The sequence below is a fragment of the Phyllobates terribilis genome, unplaced genomic scaffold (assembly GCF_046119375.1).
Source record: "Phyllobates terribilis strain yellow unplaced genomic scaffold, ASM4611937v1 Scaffold_9__5_contigs__length_417890890, whole genome shotgun sequence".
Classification (NCBI taxonomy): domain Eukaryota; kingdom Metazoa; phylum Chordata; class Amphibia; order Anura; family Dendrobatidae; genus Phyllobates; species Phyllobates terribilis.
Window position 1 is genome coordinate 370,407,895 of NW_027362769.1, and position 21,118 is coordinate 370,429,012.

A 21,118-nucleotide genomic window follows, 5' to 3' on the forward strand; every position below is an offset into this window, starting at 1 on the left:
TCATGTAGTTATTCCGCAGGTAGGCGTGTCCTGTAAAAGGAGGCGGGGCCGTGCCCGGTGTTTTTGAAGGAACACAATAAGTGACTGACGGTTGTCCGGTGAACGTCGGTATTAAGGTTAAGGCCCCGGAGGGGAAGGTGCTGGGAAATAGGGATTATATACAGGAGGCGAATATTCACCGCAGCCAGACCGGCACACACTGAGCAGGTAGACGGGGTTTCCATGGAGACAGGTACGCGGTCAGGAGCGCGAGACGTGACGGTTTATAGTGAGGTGCATAGAAGTGTCCGGACACAGCGGGGCGCGGGGGACACGGCCCCCCAAAAAGAAATATATATATCCATATTGTATTGTAGCCCCTTAGTGTCTCACCAGCAGTGCCCCTATTATAGTACAGCATAATTATCCCCAAAATGCCCCCAGCTACACACTGAGAATGATGGAATCCCCCACCGGCCCCCCAATCAGTATACTGCCCCCCCACCAGCCCCCAATCAGTATACTGGCCTCCACAAGCCCCGCCAATCAGTATACTGGTCCCCACCAGCCCCCAATCAGTATACTGGCCCCCAATCAGTATACTGGCCTCCACCAGCCCCCCCCCCAAACAGTATGATGGTCCCCACCAGCCCCCCAATCAGTATGGTGGACCCCACCAGCCCCCCAATCAGTATGATGGACCCCACCAGCCCCCCATCAATATGATGGCCCTCACCAGTCCCCCAATCAGTATACTGGCTCACACCAGTACCCCAAGCAGTATAATGGCCCCCACCAGCCCCCCAATCAGTATGGTGGACCCCACCAGCCCCCCAATCAGTATGATGGACCCCACCAGCCCCCCATCAATATGATGGCCCTCACCAGTCCCCCAATCAGTATACTGGCTCACACCAGTACCCCAATCAGTATAATGGCCCCCACCAGCCCCCCAATCATTATGATGGCCCCCACCAGCCCCTCAATAAGTAGGATGGTCCCTACCAGCCCTCAAATCAGTATTCTGGCCCAAACTAGCCCCCAATCAGTATACTGGCCTCCACCAGCCCCACCCCCCAATCAGTCTGATGGCCCCCACCAGCCCCCAATCAGTCTGATGGCCCCCACCAGTCCCCAATCCGTATACTGGCCCCCACCAGCCCCATTCAGTATACTGGCTTCCACCAGCCCCCCCCCAATCAGTATGATGGTCCCCACCAGCCCTCCAATCAGTATACTGGCTCACACCAGCCCCCCAATCAGTATAATGGCCCCCACCAGCCCCCCAATCAGTATGATGGCCCCCACCAGCCCCTCAATAAGTAGGATGGTCCCACCAGCCCCCCAATCAGTAGGATGGACTCCACCAGCCCCCCAATCAGAATAATGGCCCCCACCTGCTCCCATTCAGTATACTGGCCTCCACCAGCCCCACCCCCCAATCAGTCTGATGGCCCCCACCAGCCCCCAATCAGTCTGATGGCCCCCACCAGTCCCCAATCCGTATACTGGCCCCCACCAGCCCCATTCAGTATACTGGCTTCCACCAGCCCTCCAATCAGTATACTGGCTCACACCAGTCCCCCAAGCAGTATAATGGCCCCCACCAGCCCCCCAATCAGTATGATGGCCCCCACCAGCCCCTCAATAAGTAGGATGGTCCCACCAGCCCCCCAATCAGTAGGATGGACCCCACCAGCCCCCCAATCCGTATACTGGCCCCCACCAGCCCCCATTCAGTATACTGGCCTCCACCACCCCCCCCCCAATCAGTATGATGGTCCCCACCAGCCCTCCAATCAGTATACTGGCTCACACCAGTCCCCCAATCAGTCTAATGGCCCCCACCTGCCCCCCGATCAGTATGATGGCCCCCACCAGCCCCTCAATAAGTAGGATGGTCCCACCTGCCCCCCAATCAGTAGGATGGACCCCACCAGCCCCCCAATCAGAATAATGCCCCCCACCAGCCCTCCAATCAGTATTCTGGCTCCCACCAGCCCCCCAATCAGTATACTAGACACCACCAGCCCCCCAATCAGTATGATGGCACCCACCAGCCCCTCAATAAGTAGGATGGCCCCCACCAACCCCTCAATCAGTATGCTGGCCCCCATCAGCCCCCCAATCAGTATACTGTACACCACCAGTCCCTCAATCAGTATACTGTACACCACCAGTCCCTCAATCAGTATACTGGACACCACCAGTCCCTCAATCAGTATACTGGACACCACCAGTCCCTCAATCAGTATACTGGACACCACCAGTCCCCAATCAGTATACTGGCCCCACCAGTCCTCCAATCACTATACTGGACATCACCAGTCCCCCAATCAGTATGATGGACTGCACCAGCCCCCCAATCAGTATGGCGGTCCCCACCAACCCCCCAATCAATATAATGGCCCTCGATCAGTATGATGGCCCACACCAGCCCCCAAATCAGTATAATGGCCCCCACCAGCCCCCCAATCAGTATGATGGCCCCTACCAGTCCCCCAATCAGTAGGATGGACCCCACCAGCCCCCCAATTAGTATTATGGCCTCCACCAGGCCCCAATCAGTATGATGGCCCCCACCAGCCCCCCCAATTAGTATGATGGCCCCCACCAGCCCCCCAATCAGAATGCTGACCCCCACCAGCCCTTCAATCAGTAGGATGGTCCCACTAGCCTCCCAATCAGTAGGATGGCCCCTTCCAGCCCCCCCCCTCCAATCAGTAGGATGGCCCCCACCAGTCCCCCAATCAGTAGGATGGCCCCCACCAGCCATTAAATCAGTATGATGGCCCCCACCAGCCCTCCAATCAGTATACTGCCCCCCACCAGCCCACCAATCATTATGTTGGCCCCCTCCAGCCCTCCCCAATCAGTATGATGGCCCCCACCAGCCCCCCAATCAGAATAATGGCCCCACCTGCCCCCCACCAGCTCTCCAACCAGTATACTGGCCCCCATCAGCCCCCCAATCAGTAGGATGTCCCCCTCCAGACCCCCAATCAGTATGATGGCCCAAGCAGAATAGTGAGTGCCTCTCTGGGTAATATTAATTGGTGGAGGCCATAGCTCAGTATGTAGAAATGTGATATACAGGGCAGGATGCACTATAGGGGGTGCCGAGGGGACATTCTCCCACCTACCATCCATTATGTATATATTCAGTATATATATATATATACACCTTCTCACAGGTCCGTGAAGTTGACAACATGGCCAGCGAGAACCGACAGACGTCTCATGAGCTGGAGCTGCTCCTCTCCTCTCTGAAAGCTCCCTCCATAGCTTCGGATGTCGGCTCCCTGGTGAGCGCCTTATGGGGGGAGACGGCACCCCCCGAATGATGTGCGCACAGTTTACATTCTGATGCTTCTGTCTCTGCACATTAATCACTCATGAACTTGTCACTATTTCCAGTCTGACCTGGAGTCTGAGGATGCAGAGATCTTCCAGATGGACGACTGCCACGTGTCGGATGATGGGAGTGATGATTTTATAAGGAAGGTGAGAAAAGCCAGGAGCAAAGTCAGGAACGTAACGTGTACGAAGGCGAAGTCACCTGTCAGTGCTCTGGTTAAGGTCATTTAACCCCTTCCCGCAGCAATTTTCATTTTTTTGCGCTTTCGTATTTTCCTTTTTTTTCCAAGTGCTACAATTGGTTTTATTTTTCCATCCACATCGCTGTACGAGGACTTGATTTTTTTTTTTGTGGAACAAGTTATATTTTTGAATGACTCCATTCACATTACGATATTAAGTCCTGAGAAACGAGGAAAAAAATAAACGCAGTGAAATGGTAAAAAACAAGCAATTCCACCATGTTTTTTGGGTTTGGTTTTTATACCGTTCATTCATAGTATGGTAAAAATGACCGCGTAACGTGATTCTTCAAGTCGGTACGATTATGGCGATGTGTGAGATTTTTTATTACATTTTCTGAGGAGGTGCAGTGCCAATTTTGGCATTTTGATTTTTTTTCTTTACAGCATTTATTATACGGGATGAATCATTTTATTTTATTATTTATTTATTATTTTAACTTTGTATGTTTCTTTTTTATTTATTTATTTAGCATCTATTTTAATTTTTTATGTTTATTTTGTTTATTATTTATTTTAACTTTTTATGTTTACTTTTTATTAATTATTTATTATTTATTTTAATTTTTTATGTCTTTAATTATTTGTTTTAACTTTTTATGTTTATTTTTTATTATTCGTTTTTTATTTATTTTAGCTTATGTTTATTAATTATTTAATTTAAATAAATGTATGTTTATTTTTTGTGATTTATTTATTATTTTAACTGTATGTTTATTTTTTATTTATTTAGTATTTTTATTTATTTAGTATTTATTTTAACTTTGTGTGTTTATTTTTTATTCATTTATTTAAACTTTTTATGTTCATTTTTTATACACTGTATTTTTCGGACCATAAGACGCACATAGGTTTTAGAGGAGGAAAATAGAAAAAAAGGAAAAAATTGTGGTCATAGTGCACTGTTACGGGGGAGGGAGTCTGCTGCTGACAATGGTATAGGGGTAATATCCCCTAATTCTGTTAATATCCCCCATCCTGGTATATATGCCCCCCCCCCCCACCCCTCCTATTATACTTGGCCCTCTTCCTGGTATGCATGGCAACCCTCATCCCCATCCTGGCATGCATGGCACCCCAATCCCCCATCCTGGTATGCATGGCACCCCTCATCCCTGTCCTGGTATGCATGGCACCCCTCATCCTTATTCTGGTATGCATGGCACCCCTCGTCCCTATCCTGGTATGTATGGCCCCCTCATCCCTATCCTGGTATGCATGGCACCCCTCATCCCTATCCTGGTATACATGACACCCCTCATCCCCATCCTGGTATGCATGGCACCCCTCATCCTTATCCTGGTATGTATGTCACTCCTCATCTTATCCTGGTATGCATGGCACCCCTCATCCTTATCCTGGTATGTATGTCACCCCTCATCCTTATCTTGGTATGCATGGTACCCCTCATCCCTATCCTGGTATGCATGGCACCCCTCATCCTTATCCTGGTATGCGTGGCACCCCTCATCCTTATGCTGGTATGTATGGCACCCCTCATCCCTTTCCAGGTATGCATGGCACCCCTCATCCTTATGCTGGTATGTATGCCCCCCTCATCCCTATCCTGGTATGCATGGCACCCCTCATCCTTATCCTGGTATGCATGGCACCCCTCATCCTTATCCTGGTATGCATGGCCACCTCATCCTTATTCTGGTATGTATGGTACCCCTCATCCCTATCCTGGTATGTATGGCACCCCTCATCCCTATCCTGGTATGCATGGCACCCCTCATCCTTATCCTGGTATGCATGATATCCCTCATCCCCATCCTGGTATGCATGGCATCCCTCATCCTTATCCTGGTATGCATGGCACCCCTCATCCTTATCCTGGTATGCATGGCACCCCTCATCCTTATCCTGTTATGCATGGCACCCCTCATCCTTATCCTGGTATGATTGGCACCCCTCATCCTTATGCTGGTATGTATGGTACCCCTCATCCCTATTCTGGTATGTATGGCACCCCTCATCCCTATCCTGGTATGCATGGCACCCCTCATCCTTATCCTGGTATGCATGACATCCCTCATCCCTATCCTGGTATGCATGGCACCCCTCATCCTTATCCTGGTATGCATGACATCCCTATCCTTGTATGCATGGCACCCCTCATCCCTATCCTGGTATGCATGGCACCCCTCCTCCTTATCCTGGTATGCATGGCACCCCTCATCCATATCCTGGTATGCATGGCACCCCTCATCCATATCCTGGTACGCATGGCACCCCTCATCCTTATGCTGGTACGTATGGCACCCCTTATCCTTATCCTGGTATGCATGACACCCCTCATCCTTATCCTGGTATGTGTGGCACCCCTCATCCTTATGCTGGTATGTATGGCACCCCTCATCCCTTTCCAGGTATGCATGGCACCCCTCATCCTTATCTTGGTATGCATGGCCCCCTCATCCCTATCCTGGTATGCATGGCACCCCTCATCCTTATCCTGGTATGCATGGCACCCCTCACCCTTATCCTAGTATGCATGATATCCCTCATCTCCATCCTGGTATGCATGTCATCCCTCATCCCCATCCTGGTATGCATGGCACCCCTCATCCTTATCCTGGTATGCGTGGCACCCCTCATCCTTATCCTGGTATGCGTGGCACCCCTCATCCTTATCCTGGTATGCGTGGCACCCCTCGTCCCTATCCTGGTATGCGTGGCACCCCTCATCCTTATGCTGGTATGCATGGCACCCCTCATCCTTATGTTGGTATGCATGGCACCCCTCATCCTTATGTTGGTATGCGTGGCACCCCTCATCCTTATCCTGGTATGCGTGGCACCCCTCATCCTTATCCTGGTATGCGTGGCACCCCTCGTCCCTATCCTGGTATGCGTGGCACCCCTCATCCTTATGCTGGTATGCATGGCACCCCTCATCCTTATGTTGGTATGCGTGGCACCCCTCATCCTTATCCTGGTATGCATGACATCCCTCATCCCTATCCTGGTATGCATGGCACCCCTCATACCTATCCTGGTATGCATGGCACCCCTCATCCATATCCTGGTATGCATGGCACCCCTCATCCATATCCTGGTATGCATGGCACCCCTCATCCATATCCTGGTATGCATGGCACCCCTCATCCATATCCTGGTATGCATGGCACCCCTCATCCTTATGCTGGTATGTATGGCACCCCTCATCTTTATCATGGTATGCATAGCACCCCTCATCCCTATCCTGGTATTCATGGCACCCCTCATCCCTATCCTGGTATTCATGGCACCCCTCATCCTTATCCTGGTATGCATGACACCCCTCATCCCTAGCCTGGTATGCATGGCACCCCTCATCCTTATCCTGTTATGCATGGCACCCCTCATCCTTATCCTGTTATGCATGGCACCCCTCATCCTTATCCTGGTATGCATGGCACCCCTCATCCTTATCCTGGTATTCATGGCACCCCTCATCCCTATCCTGGTATGCATGGGCCCCTCATCCCTGTCCTGGTATGCATGGCCCCCTCATCCTCATCCTTATCCTGGTATGCATGGCACCCCTCATCCTTATCCTGGTATGCATGGCACCCCTCATCCTTATCCTGGTATGCATGGCACCCCTCATCCTTATCCTGGTATGCATGGGCCCCTCATCCCTGTCCTGGTATGCATGGGCCCCTCATCCCTGTCCTGGTATGCATGGGCCCCTCATCCCTGTCCTGGTATGCATGGGCCCCTCATCCCTATCCTGGTCCTGGTATGCATGGCACCCCTAATCCCCATCATGCTGCACATAAAAAAAAAAAATCCTCTCACCTTTCTTCCCTGTGCTCCAGCATTGTGTTCTGCTCTGTTGCCAGCACTGATTTCACCATGTGAGCCGCGCATGACGTCACTGCCATGCGCCCTCACACGGTGAGATCAGCTGCGGGAATAGTGTGCGTGGGGAGCAGTGACTTCACTCACCTTAATAGCCGGCACACAGTGTAGCCGCAGCGCGGGTCCTGCTGCTGCTGGGCGATCGCTTGTGCCCGCTATTAAAGAACATGAATATTCACCCCTCTCCACTCCCATGGTCATGAAGAGTGGTGAATATTCATGCCCTTTAATAGCGGGCACACGCGATCGCCCAGCAGCAGCAGGACCCGCGCTGCGGCTACACTGTGTGCCGGCTATTAAGGAGAATGAATATTCAGTGCTCCCCATGGGCTTGGGGTGCAGTGAATATTCATTTTCTTTAGGAGCGGGCACAGTGTAGGCTGCTGCAGGTGGCTGCTGCCTCCTGTGCCCCAAGCCTCAGCTGCTACCGCACCCCCCACTGTATGTATATATATATATATATATATGTATATATATATATATATATATATATATATATACACACATTTGGACTATAGGACGCACCCCCTACTTTCCTCCAAAAATTTAGAATAATTTTTTTTTACTTTTCACCTTAGGTGACTTGAACCTGCGATCACTTGTACTACTGCTGCAGTATACCGTACTGTATACTGCAATACTTCAGTAATGCCGTATATAGCACAGATCCCTATCTCCTTGTATATGTCCTGTACTAACACTATTCTTCTATCTGTCCATTGTTAGATTCTGCCTGCTCCAGCGATCGGACAGACAGACAGTGATGGTACGGTGGCATCAGAGAGTACGGCGTCACAAAATCTTCCAGATTTGTCAAGGTCATCACTAGAGCGCAATACTTCACCCCAAGAAGACCCAACACATGCAGCTCCTTCCCAGACGCTGCCAGGAACTGTTATCTCACCAGAGCTGGATCATCTTGAAAGAATAGCCGCAGACCACCTTGTAAAATCAAGAAGTGGTCCAAAAGAGTACGACTCCCATCAGGTGGAGGAACCATTGTTCCCATCGCCCAGAGTACAGGTGTGAGACACTCCCCAAACTGGGCAAATACCTGAGCAAAAAAACTATAAAAAACTTTAGTATGGAGCTGAGCCCCAACCATATGAGGAGAATGCTGGCTGTGTTTTACAGTCAGCGCCTGCTTGTAACAGCAGCGATCCGAGCTAAGCTCCGATTGCTGCTCTTAATCCCTTAAAAGCTGCTGTCAACCTTTAAAATGTGCGGTCCCAGGAGCGTGCCATTCCGGACACTGATTAGCCCGCTTGCATTCCGATTGCAAGGTGCCGATAGGTCATCTTGGCCACCGGGGGTCTGCTAAAAGACCCTGTAGCTACCATGTAATTACTCTTGTGATGTCAAGCCACAGAAAGACTGATATTTAGCTATATCCTACAATACGGTTGTATTGCAGTATATCGAATAAGAGATCAGACCATCGGAAGTTCAAATCCCCCATTGGGACTACAAAAAAAAAGTAAAAGCTTTTAAAAATATATATAAAAAATGAAAATAATCCAAATTAACCCTAGTTCTCCCATTAAAAATAAAGACATAATAAAAATAAACATATTCAATATTGTCGACCCCATAAAAATCTGTTCTATGCAAATCGTACAATAAAAGCGTAACGCAAAACAAAAACGCCCAAATTGCCGTTTTTCGGTCCCAAAAATGCAATAAAAAGTGATCAAAACAGTGTACATACCCCAAAATGATGTAAGTGAACTGAAACTGAAAAATGTCAGCAAGCCCCTTTATTGCAGGAAGAATATAAAAAAGAGTTGGGGGTCCCAGAAAATGGCAACATAAACTAATTTTTTTTTCAGCACGAAAAAAAAAACCTACACAAATTTGGTATCGCCATAATCATACTGACTTAGAGAATCGGGCCATTCTTTGCAGAACTGTGAGTTTATTTTCTCCGCTATTTCAAAGCACTCGGAGTTTTTTTTTCTAGTTTTCCAGCACAGTATGTAGTAAAATGAATGGTGTCATTCAAAAACTCCCGCAAAATAAAAAAATCCCTCTTAGAGCTGTGTGACCAAAAAAATAAGATATGACTCTTGGAAGAAGGGAAGGAAAAATCAAAAGCGCAAGAGCCAAAGTTCGATTTGGGTTGAAGGGGTTATATATGGTTATTGGCTTAGAGTGAAAAGCGCAAGACTTTTTTTTTTATATAGATAAAGTATGAAAAAAAATAAACCAAACTATAAAAAAAAAACTTGATTTTAAAGGAGTCAGCAGAAAGTGACTGTTCAAACCAAGCTCAGGCGCTCGGTGCACCCTTGGTGTGGCCAAACACTTCATTGCTCCTTCCCATCTACTTGTTTTCCATCAATCTCCACCCTCCTCTACCTTGATTGACAGCTCTGGCTTTACAGGAGCAAAAGAAGGGTGGAGATAGATGGAAAGCAAGTAGGTGGGAAGAAGCACATCAGATAATGACTCATGGAATCTGTCAGCAGAAAATGACTGTTCAAACCAAGCACAGGCACTCGGTGCATCATGGAGCGGCCAAGCAGCTCATTGCTCCTTCCTGCCTGCTTGTTTTCCATCTACCTCCACCTTTCTTTTTCACCTATAAAGCCAGAGCTGTCAATCAAGGTAGAAGAGGGTGGAGATAGATGGAAAACAAGTAGGTGGGAAGGAGCAGTGAGCTGTTTGGCCACACCAAGGGTGCACCGAGCGCCTGTGCCTGGTTTGAACAGTCATTTTCTGCTGACAGATTCCGTAGTTCATTATCTGATGACCATTTAAATGAACTCTGGGTGCAAAATTGGTCCTAGTACATGGCCTGTGGTGTGAAGCACAGACACTGGGGGGTAATGTATCGGTTACATGGACAGTTCCTTTAATTGGGGTCCAAACACCACGAAATCTATAAAGACCGTCTCTCTAAAATGTCTTCTTTTCCATTTCAGCCGATGGCTCAGGAGGATTTGGAGACGATCCTTCTACGACTGGCGGCCGAGGATAAAATATTGCGTTCTTCTTCGGATCCGGGTGAGCGCTGTATACATGGGGACTGGCACCAGATCCTGCGCCATCCTAGCCGTACCTGGCACAATGAGATTTTCTGACTTTCGCCATATGTTCACGGCCTTTTTTCTGCTCACAGAAGAAACAGCGCCCCCATCAGTACCGTCGCTGGAGAACAGTGCGAAGAAACGGCAAGAGCAGATCATGGAGCAGCTGGCAGAATTAAGTGCCTGGCAATCACAGGGTCAGAGTCTTAAGGGGGGACACGTGGACAATGAAGGAGTCAAACCCAGTGGTAACAGGTAACCAGACCCGGGAGCGAGAGCCTTAGTTGGGTATTGGGGGTGGTGGCAATAATTTAGCATCATTGGCCTTTATGTAAGGCACGTTCCTTCCACTAGGGGTCGCATCATCTCTACATCTATTATCGCTCCATGCCCCATGTAACTGATTGCATCATATAACGATGTCTTCAGCAGCGCAAATGTGACCGAGAAAAAAGTCCACGTGGGGCATAAAGAGAATGACCCCACAGTCTTCATAGACCTGAGAGCTGCTTCATCCAGTCCAAGCCGGACAACCGGTATCAGGGGAGAACCAGCGCAGAAGACCCAGAGGAGAACAGACGTGCCACGGTACGTGGAAGACGCTGCAATTACTGCGAATATCGGCCCCCTGCGTCCACAGAACGCATACAAATATAAGTTTCCACACGTCGCCATCTAGTGGACATTGTTGGCACTGCAGCTTTACACTACGTTTTATATCTTTATTTTATTTTATTTGTGCCACTGCTAATTTTAATTTTTGCTAAATTCTTGTTTTCCTTCGGCCAAATACAATTCCGCCTTTTTCACGATTTTTTTTTTTTTTTTACGGCTTTCAGCTCACAATTAAAATGACATGACTGTATAAATCTTCAGGTCAGTACAATTACAGAGATAACAAACTTGTATAGGTTTTTTTTTTATTTAGTGAAAAAAAAATAGTTTCGTGTCTCCATTTTCAGAGATCCATAAGTTTTTTATATTTAATTTTTTTGTCGATGGAGCTGGTGGAGGGCTAGTTTATTTGTATAATGAAGCTGTTGTTTTTATTGGTACAGTTTTGGAGTGCATAGGATATTTTGATTGCTTTATTTTGCATTATTTGGGAGGGGAGGTACGGAAACTGGAAAGCTGCAGTTCTAGCATTTTTAATTTATTTTTAATTATTAAGTTTTTTTTTTTCTGTAGTGGGTTTACCCTATGGGTTAATTTTATATTTATATCTATAATATATATATATATAGATTGATCCGACTTTTATTAATATGTTAATTTTTTTCATATTACAATGTGAAACAGGGAGTGATTTGTATTTTTATCTTTTTTTTCCGTTGTCTTATTTTTTAAAAAAAAATTTTTAATACTGTTTAACTTGTTATCATTTGATCTCTTGTACTATATACCTAAGTATTACAGTAAAAATCACAGCCCCCTGTGAAGTCCAGCCTGGGATTCACAGGAGAACTTACATGGCGATAACAGACCCCCAACAACAATCCATTGGCACCCTTTGATCGCTTCACTGGGAAAGTGGGGGCATTGGTGGATGGACCCTTCAGGAGGATCACTGCAGCAATTGATGGTGGCATTTCAGTGGTTAAACAGCTAGCTGATAATGGCAGGTGCTGGCTGTATAACACAGCTGGCACCCTCCATGTGCAGAGCAGCATCAGTATCACCATACACGTGCTCAAGCTCCGTGACATTTCCTTTTTTACGGGGCTGTTTGTAATTATTTGGCATTAATCTGATACAGAGAAATCCCCTGCTATGTGTCCCTACTCTTCTTGCTAACAGAAGGAGATGAGAGCCGATAAAATGAACACGAGTCAGGATCAGACTACACTGGGTTGTTTGTAGTCTGTAACCATGGTGACACATAGGAGCTGTTTACACAAAACCATTGTTTATTTATTTTTAGTATTTTTGATGCTTTACAGCAGTAACAATATTGGTTGCACGGATGGATGTTGCCTTTTAAGTGCCTGTTTATACCCTTAATAAAATCAGCACAAGAATAACATTAAGATACATGTAAAAAAAAACAATTGTACCAAGGCAAGCATGAGATGGAGAAGAGCTCGGGCTTAATTCTACATATTCATTGTGACCATTACACCTTTATCCCGTAGGTTAGTCCACACCGGGAAAAGTGCGTTGCTGCACCAGCTGCACTCAAACAAGATGGGACCTCCGGACTATAGTGCTCAGGCGCCTGACGCCGGCAGCTCACAACCGCCCAAAAAGATCAGATGCCATCAGCTGCACAGACCGAACATCAAGGCGGATGAAGAAAAGCCAGAGATGGACAGCAGTTTCAAAGATGGAGATACGAAAGAAGAAAGTCCAAGGAAAGAGACTGAGGAACCCCAAAAAACACAGGAAAGTCGCAGGTAAAGAGAAACTTTACATGAGCCCTTAGGACTTTTGGCAGCAGTATGCATTTAAAAAAGTTTTGGGGTCTTTTTGTTTTCTTCTCACAGCAGCACAGAGGAACTGTCACACATAGAAAAGCAACTGAGGGAGAAGAAAAGCAGACAGAACATGCAGACCCAGATAGAGGGGATGAAACCTCAAAGCTCTGTGAGCGGCCGGCAGCCGACGGCGGAGCAAACACCAGCGCTGTTCCATCTGGTAAAACTTCTGATCCGTGATAAGATGGCACAGGAGGGGGCATGTATGTGATAACCAAGTGCTAGGTCGCAGGGACCCCTCATGCTCCTCCATAAGTCATGCTTCCTTAACTTCTTAGAGGAAAACACTTGCGACCCCTTTGTTCCATTGATGGAAAATGTTTAGCTTTTTATGACTTTGGACAATTGTATGCAGCAATACCAAATATGGTAATTTTTTATTTCTTACATTTCATTATTTAATTTAGGGGAAAAGGAGAAACTAAAATGTTTATATTTCTTGATTTTTTTATTTTATTTTTTTAAATATTTTTTATTGGTTTACCTAACGGAGATGATCCTTCGATCGCCAATACAGTACTATAGTATTGCAGTGTATTGTGGAACTGGATTCCTCCTATGAAGCTCAGCCACTGGTTGGGCTTCATAGCAGTGCTATAAAGCCCAACTGATGGCCGGCATCTTTTAAATGCCACTGTTGACCTTGACAGTGGCATTTAAGAGGTTAAACTACTGCGATCGGCACTAGGTGTAACACAGCCGTCACCCACGCTGTATGGAGCAGGCTCAACTCCTGAGCCCCCTCCATACAAGCAGTGTGCACAAGGGGTTAATCGGATTTAAATCAGTGAGGGTCTGACCTCTTGGACCCCCAAATTAAGGGGCTGCAGTACTAATGCGGCGCTGCATCTCCGTTACTGTTATTCTTGCACAGCCGCGCTCCCCACCACCCAGCTGGGAAGTGAATGGAGATGATGTAGTCCCTTGTGCATCCAGTAAGGGAAAACAGTGATGGAAAAGCAGCTCTGTTCCTGTGCTCCTTCCGCTTTTTTCACAGGATCGTGGAGATCCCATAGGTCGGACCCAAGATGATCATAATTATAAAATTAGAATACCCCTTGTTTTAGGGACCCCCGCTCTTTGGTAGCCACTAGTGTACACACAGGCGATATCGATTGTACAACATGACGAGGTTTATTAAGTTCATAAACTCCGGCGGATTCCAGACAAAACAAAAACAGCGTTTTCTGGCATAAAGGTATAACAGAGAATAAACAGCTCGGACTGCAGTACAGGCACACCTGCTCAGATACAGGTCCAACTCTCACAATCTTGCAGAGACTAAACAACCTTAGAGTCCTTCTCTCCTCCCCCACACAGACCCTTTCTGAGACAGCTCAGCTGCCTTTTATAGGAGCTGCAAAGCCCAGTTTGGAGATATGGGAGCGACCATTCCAACCCATGCTCTTCTGATCACTCCTAAAACCTTGATCCATTAAAGTCTAAGGGGTAACGTTTCTCCTTATGGAGAGTGACACACCAGCTCTGGCACGTCAAGGTAAGGAGGCTTATTCGCCATGCAATGTTCCTCTGGGAAATTTAATATGCAAATTGCCTCTTCAGAGAAAAAGAGGACTTGTACTCTACAGCGCCACCTATTGGAAGCAGCAATCCTAAAAGTCACAATCGACCCTTTAACGAGCTGGTGTCATTATCCATAAGGAGAAACTTACCCCTTAGACCTCAGTCCAGAGCCTCTCATCTAGCCAAATCAGTTCTCGTACTTTGCACTGACGAGGGCCAACAGCCCAAAACACTGTGTCTGCAAATTGAGATTCTGATTTGGCTTTTATCCTAAGTCATATCGCTCGACTCGTTAAAGGGTTGATTGTGACTTTTAGGATTGCTGCTTCCAATAGGTGGCGCTATAGAGTACAGAACCCATTAAAAAAAATTTCCAACAACCTTTTATTGCTGGAATCTTCATTTCCCAGACTTATATCACCAAGGCTAGCCACCATGGTGACACATATCTCCTGGCCAGGACTTTACCACATGCTGCTTTGCACCCTTTGATAGTTTTATGTGCTACTGCCGCCCCTTATTACTATATTCTGTGTCCTGGATGGCAGGTTTTATATAAGTGTCCTAATATATGAAAAGGATACGGTAAAGAATGAGCTCTGTCATGTTTCCACAGGAAACCTCCTACAGCCCGGAGATTGACACGTTGCCACCAAGAAGTGGAGTGGAGACTTTACTCCTCACCATCTGGCTGTCCAGCTGCGGGCAGCTTCTCATGCCAGGGCAGCACATCAGCCGCTCCGCCGCACTGCCAATGGCCAATGCTTACAACGCTCTGCTCGTCTGGCTTCTCTCCCTGGTAAGAAAGATAAGTGCTCCCTCCTTCTCCAGTTCAATATTCAGCATCATCTAGTCATGGTGTCCTCTGTCACTGTAGGTTGCCCCTTTACACCCCCAGTACAAGGGCGATGCCCCCTTCCAAGTGCTGGGACTTCAACAGATGTGGCGGGAGGAAGGATTGGCACTGTATGTCTGTGTCTCGCCACGAGACGTGCCAGCCCGCAAAAGCATCAGGACGCTAAAGAGCAAGGTAGGAGACCTTAGATGCCTGATTATAGGGGGCAGCGTCACATTCTGGTGCATTTTATTTTATAAAGGACACCTGTTTTCACTTTTTTTCATGTCCGTTCCAATGTAATGACGATTCCGGCTATTTTGTGCGGTGCCGTTCCTATATTATTCCTCCTGGAAATTCTTGTATAAATTGACCATACTTGCTGCTGTCAATTAATTTCTGTAATATTATGTAATAATATACTTGCATTACCCATAAAATTGCAGTTCAGTCAACGATGTGCTGTACCGTTCCTCTGTTATTCCTCCTGTAAATGTAAATTGACAACTGGGTGTTACCAGGAGGATGCTGTGACTTGGGATTTATGGTTTTGCCCTGCAGTCACTGACAGAGGGCTTACGTGGGACTTCGAGTTTCTACCAGCACGTGTCCACGTTCCTGTCGCACCGCACCCTGCAGAGCGTTAGCAGCTGGACGGAGGGCGTCATAGAGCAGCTGCAGGGGCGACTGTTCCCACTGCACCTGGAGGTCCCTGCCGTGAGGTTAAGCAGCATAGTCCTGCTAAACCCGGACCCACAGGTAACAAGATCCACCCAGGTATATAAGTGTATATGCAGCGGCACAGACAGGGCCGGCTCCAGAGATATCCGGGCCCTTGCCCGAAAAAAGTCCCAGTGGGGCCACTCGTCGATTTCTATTTATCTGCCTCACTTTCCAAGGGCTATAGCTTATTTATTTTTTGGTCAATAGACTTGTATCCAGGCTTGTTCTCTGCGTTACGAGCTGTAGTTTTTTTTGCGTCCAATTTGGTGTCCATACGACTTTCTAATCTCTTTTTATTCCCTTTTTTTTTTTGGAAGAGGTGACCAAAAATCAGCAATTTTGTAATTTTATTTTATTTTGGGATAAATATTACAATATTTTATTAGTTCATCCAAATACTGTATGGAATTCTTTTTACTTTTTTTTTTTAGATTTTTCAATCTTACCCAGCCAGTTTTCAGGAAAAGTGGGCAACATGAACACATACACACACACACATATATATATATACACACCGCGTGCAGAATTATTAGGCAAATGAGTATTTTGATCACATGATACTTTTTATACATGTCGTCCTACTCCAAGCTGCAGAGGCTTGAGAGCCAACTACCAATTAAGTAAATCTGGTGATGTGCATCTCTGTAATGAGGAGGGGTGTTGACTAATGACATCAACACCTTATATAAGGTGTGCTTAATTATTAGGCAACTTCCTTTCCTTTGGCAAAATGGGTCAGAAGAGAGATTTGACGGGCTCTGAAAAGTCCAAAATTGTGAGATGTCTTGCAGAGGGAGGCAGCAGTCTTGAAATTTCCAAACTTTTGGAGCGTGATCACCGAACAATCAAGCGTTTCATGGAAAATAGCCAACAGGGTCGCAAGAAGCGTGTTGGCCAAAAAAGGCGCAAAATAACTGCCCATGAATTGAGGAAAATCAAGCGTGAAGCTGCCAAGATGCCATTCACCACCAGTTTTGCCATATTTCAGAGCTGCAACGTTACTGGAGTATCAAAAAGCACAAGGTGTGCGATACTCAGGGACATGGCCAAGGTAAGGAAGGCTGAAAAACAACCACCTCTGAACAAGAAACATAAGATAAAACGTCAAGAATGGGCCAAGAAATATCTTAAGACTGATTTTTCAAAGGTTTTATGGACAGATGAAATGAGAGCGACTCTTGATGGGCCAGATGGATGGGCCAGAGGCTGGATCAGTAAAGGGCAGAGAGCTCCACTCCGACTCAGACGCCAGCAAGGTGGAGGTGGGGTACTGGTATGGGCTGGTATCATCAAAGATGAACTTGTGGGACCTTTTCGGGTTGAGGATGGAGTGAAGCTCAACTCCCAGACCTACTGCCAGTTTCTGGAAGACAACTTCTTCAAGCAGTGGTACAGGAAGAAGTCGGTATCGTTCAAGAAAAACATGATTTTCATACAGGACAATGCTCCATCACATGCATCCAACTACTCCACAGCGTGGCTGGCCAGTAAAGGTCTAAAAGAAGAAAAAATAATGACATGGCCCCCTTGTTCACCTGATCTGAACCCCATAGAGAACCTGTGGTCCATCATAAAATGTGAGATCTACAGGGAGGGAAAACAGTACACCTCTCGGAGCAGTGTCTGGGAGGCTGTGGTGGCTGCTGCATGCAATGGTGATCGAAAACAGATGAAGCAACTGACAGAATCTATGGATGGAGGCTGTTGAGTGTCATCATAAAGAAAGGTGGCTATATTCATCACTAATTTTTTTGGTTTTTGGTTTTGCATGTCAGAAATGTTTATTTCTAAATTTTGTGCACTGATATTGGTTTACCTGGTGAAAATAAACAAGTGAGATGGGATTATATTTGGTTTTTATTAAGTTGCCTAATAATTCTGCACAGTAATAGTTACCTGCACAAACAGATATTCTCCTAAGATAGCCAAATCTAAAAAAAAAACACTCCAGCTACCAAAAATATTAAGCTTGGATATTTATGAGTCTTTTGGGTTGATTGAGAACATAGTTGTTGATCAATAATAAAAATAATCCTCTAAAATACAACTTGCCTAATAATTCTGCACACAGTGTGTGTGTGTATATATATATATATATATATATATATATATATATATATATATATATATATATATATATATATATATATATATATATATATATATATATATATATATATATATATATATATATACAGTGCCTACAAGTAGTATTCAACCCCCTGCAGATTTAGCTGGTTGACACATGCGGAATTAGCTTGGCATTGTGACATTTGTACTGTAGATCAGCCTGGAAGTGGGAAATGCACTGCAGCATATTTTTTTTATTTTTATTTTTTTTGAAAAACGTTAAAAGTTAATTCAGAGTGTCATTTATTATTCAACCCCTCAAACCACAAGAATTCTGTTTGGTCCCCCAAAAGTATTAAGAAGTAGTTCAGGCACCAAGAATAATGAGCTTCACATGTGTGGATTAAAGATCTCTTTTGCCAGCCTTTTCTGACTATTTAAGACCCTCCCCAAACTTGTGAACAGCACTCAGACATGGTCAACATGGGAAAGACAAAGGAGCATTCCAAGGCCATCAGAGACAAGATCGTGGAGGGTCACAAGGCTGGCAAGGGGTACAAAACCCTTTCCAAGGAGTTGGGCCTACCTGTCTCCACTGTTGGGAGCATCATCCGTAAATGGAAGGCTTATGGAACTACGGTTAGCCTTCCACGGCCTGGACTGCCTTTGAAAGTGTCCTTCCGTGCCGAGGCCAGGCTTGTCCGAAGAGTCAAGGCTAACCCAAGGACAACAAGGAAGGAGCTCCGGGAAGATCTCATGGCAGTGGGGACATTGGTTTCAGTCAATACCATAAGTAACGTACTCCACCGCAATGGTCTCCGTTCCAGACGAGCCCGTAAGGTACCTTTACTTTCAAAGCGTCATGTCAAGGCTCGTCTACAGTTTGCTCATGATCACTTGGAGGACTCTGAGACAGACTGGTTCAAGGTTCTATGGTCTGATGAGACCAAGATCGAGATCTTTGGTGCCAACCACACACGTGACGTTTGGAGACTGGATGGCACTGCATACGACCCCAAGAATACCATCCCTACAGTCAAGTATGGTGGTGGCAGCATCATGCTGTGGGGCTGTTTCTCTGCCAAGGGGCCTGGCCATCTGGTCCGCATCCATGGGAAGATGGATAGCACGGCCTACCTGGAGATTTTGGCCAAGAACCTCCGCTCCTCCATCAAGGATCTTAAGATGGGTCGTAATTTCATCTTCCAACAAGACAACGACCCAAAGCACACAGCCAAGAAAACCAAGGCCTGGTTCAAGAGGGAAAAAGTCAAGGTGTTGGAGTGGCCTAGTCAGTCTCCTGACCTTAACCCAATTGAAAACTTGTGGAAGGAGCTCAAGAATAAAGTCCACATGAGACACCCAAAGAACCTAGATAACTTGGAGAAGATCTGCATGGAGGAGTGGGCCAAGATAACTCCACAGACCTGTGCCGGCCTGATCAGGTCTTATAAAAGACGATTATTAGCTGTAATTGCAAACAAGGGTTATTCCACAAAATATTAAACATAGGGGTTGTATAATAATTGACCCACACTTTTATGTTTAAAATTTAATAAAATTCAACTGAGCAACATAACTTTTTGGTTTGTAAGATTTATGCTTCTGTTCATAAAACCTACTCTCGTTTGCAGTTTGAAGGCTCTAACTTATTTGCATCTTATCAAACCAGCTAAATCTGCAGGGGGTTGAATATTACTTGTAGGCACTGTATATATATATATATATATATATATATATATATATATATATATATATATATATATATATATATATATACACACACTGCTCAAAAAAATAAAGGGAACACTCAAATAACACATCCTAGATCTGAATGAATGAAATATTCTCATTGAATACTTTGTTCTGTACAAAGTTGAATGTGCTGACAACAAAATCACACAAAAATCATCAATGGAAATCACATTTATTAACCAATGGAGGCCTGGATTTGGAGTTACCCCCAAAATTAAAGTGGAAAAACACACTACAGGCTGATCCAACTTTGATGTAATGTCGTTAAAACAAGTCAAAATGAGGCTCAGTATTGTGTGTGGCCTCCACGTGCCTGTATGACCTCCCTACAACGCCTGGGCATGCTACTGATGAGGCTCAGTATTGTGTGTGGCCTCCACGTGCCTGTATGACCTCCCTACAACGCCTGGACATGCTCCTGATGAGGTTGCGGATGGTCTCCTGTGGGATCTCCTCCCAGACCTGGACTAAAGCATCCGCCAACTCCTGGACAGTCTGTGGTGCAACGTGACGTTGGTGGATGGAGCGAGACATGATGTCCCAGATGTGCTCAATCGGATTCAGGTCTGGGGAACGGGCGGGCCAGTCCATAGCTTCAATGCCTTCATCTTGCAGGAACTGCTGACACACTCCAGCCACATGAGGTCTGGCATTGTCCTGCATTAGGAGGAACCCAGGGCCAACCGCACCAACATATGGTCTCACAAGGGGTCTGAGGATCTCATCTCGGTACCTAATGGCAGTCAGGCCACCTCTGGCGAGCACATGGAGGGCTGTGCGGCCCTCCAAAGAAATGCCACCCCACACCATTACTGACCCACTGCCAAACCGGTCATGCTGAAGGATGTTGCAGGCAGCAGATCACTCTCAACGGCGTCTTCAGACTCTGTCACGTCTGTCACATGTGCTCAGTGTGAACCTGCTTTCATCTGTGAAGAGCACAGGGCGCCAGTGGCGACTTTGCCAATCCTGGTGTTCTGTGGCAAATGGCAAGCGTCCTGCACGGTGTTGGGCTGTGAGCACAACCCCCATCTGTGGACGTCGGGCCCTTATACCACCCTCATGGAGTCGATTTCTAACCGTTTGTGCAGACACATGCACATTTGTTGCCTGCTGGAGGTCATTTTGCAGGGCTCTGGCAGTGCTCCTCCTGTTCCTCCTTGCACAAAGGCGGAGGTAGTGGTCTTGCTGCTGGGTTGTTGCCCTCCTACAGCCCCCTCCACGTCTCCTGGTGTACTGGCCTGTCTCCTGGTAGCGCCTCCAGCCTCTGGACACTACGCT

At 46.4% G+C, this 21,118-nt stretch overlaps 1 protein-coding gene across 5 annotated transcripts in view; it reads left to right on the forward strand.

Annotated features, from left to right (window-relative positions):
• The first annotated feature begins 17 nt into the window (after positions 1-17).
• LOC141162302 (dynein axonemal assembly factor 8-like) overlaps positions 18-21,118 on the forward strand; it is a 71,494-nt gene continuing 50,393 nt past the window's right edge. For 2 of the 5 annotated variants that reach the window (XM_073648268.1, XM_073648270.1), the window contains exons 1-12: positions 34-232; positions 3,174-3,284; positions 3,397-3,483; positions 8,154-8,450; positions 10,352-10,433; positions 10,549-10,711; positions 10,886-11,044; positions 12,589-12,849; positions 12,940-13,090; positions 15,071-15,253; positions 15,332-15,484; positions 15,851-16,048. In XM_073648268.1, coding sequence (XP_073504369.1) covers positions 3,192-3,284; positions 3,397-3,483; positions 8,154-8,450; positions 10,352-10,433; positions 10,549-10,711; positions 10,886-11,044; positions 12,589-12,849; positions 12,940-13,090; positions 15,071-15,253; positions 15,332-15,484; positions 15,851-16,048 — 1,827 coding nt within the window. In that variant the 5' untranslated portion in view covers positions 34-232; positions 3,174-3,191. Of the gene's footprint in view, positions 233-3,173; positions 3,285-3,396; positions 3,484-8,153; positions 8,451-10,351; positions 10,434-10,548; positions 10,712-10,885; positions 11,045-12,588; positions 12,850-12,939; positions 13,091-15,070; positions 15,254-15,331; positions 15,485-15,850; positions 16,049-21,118 lie in introns of all 5 variants that reach the window. The other 3 variants (XM_073648269.1, XM_073648271.1, XM_073648272.1) reach the window with 3 other exon arrangements.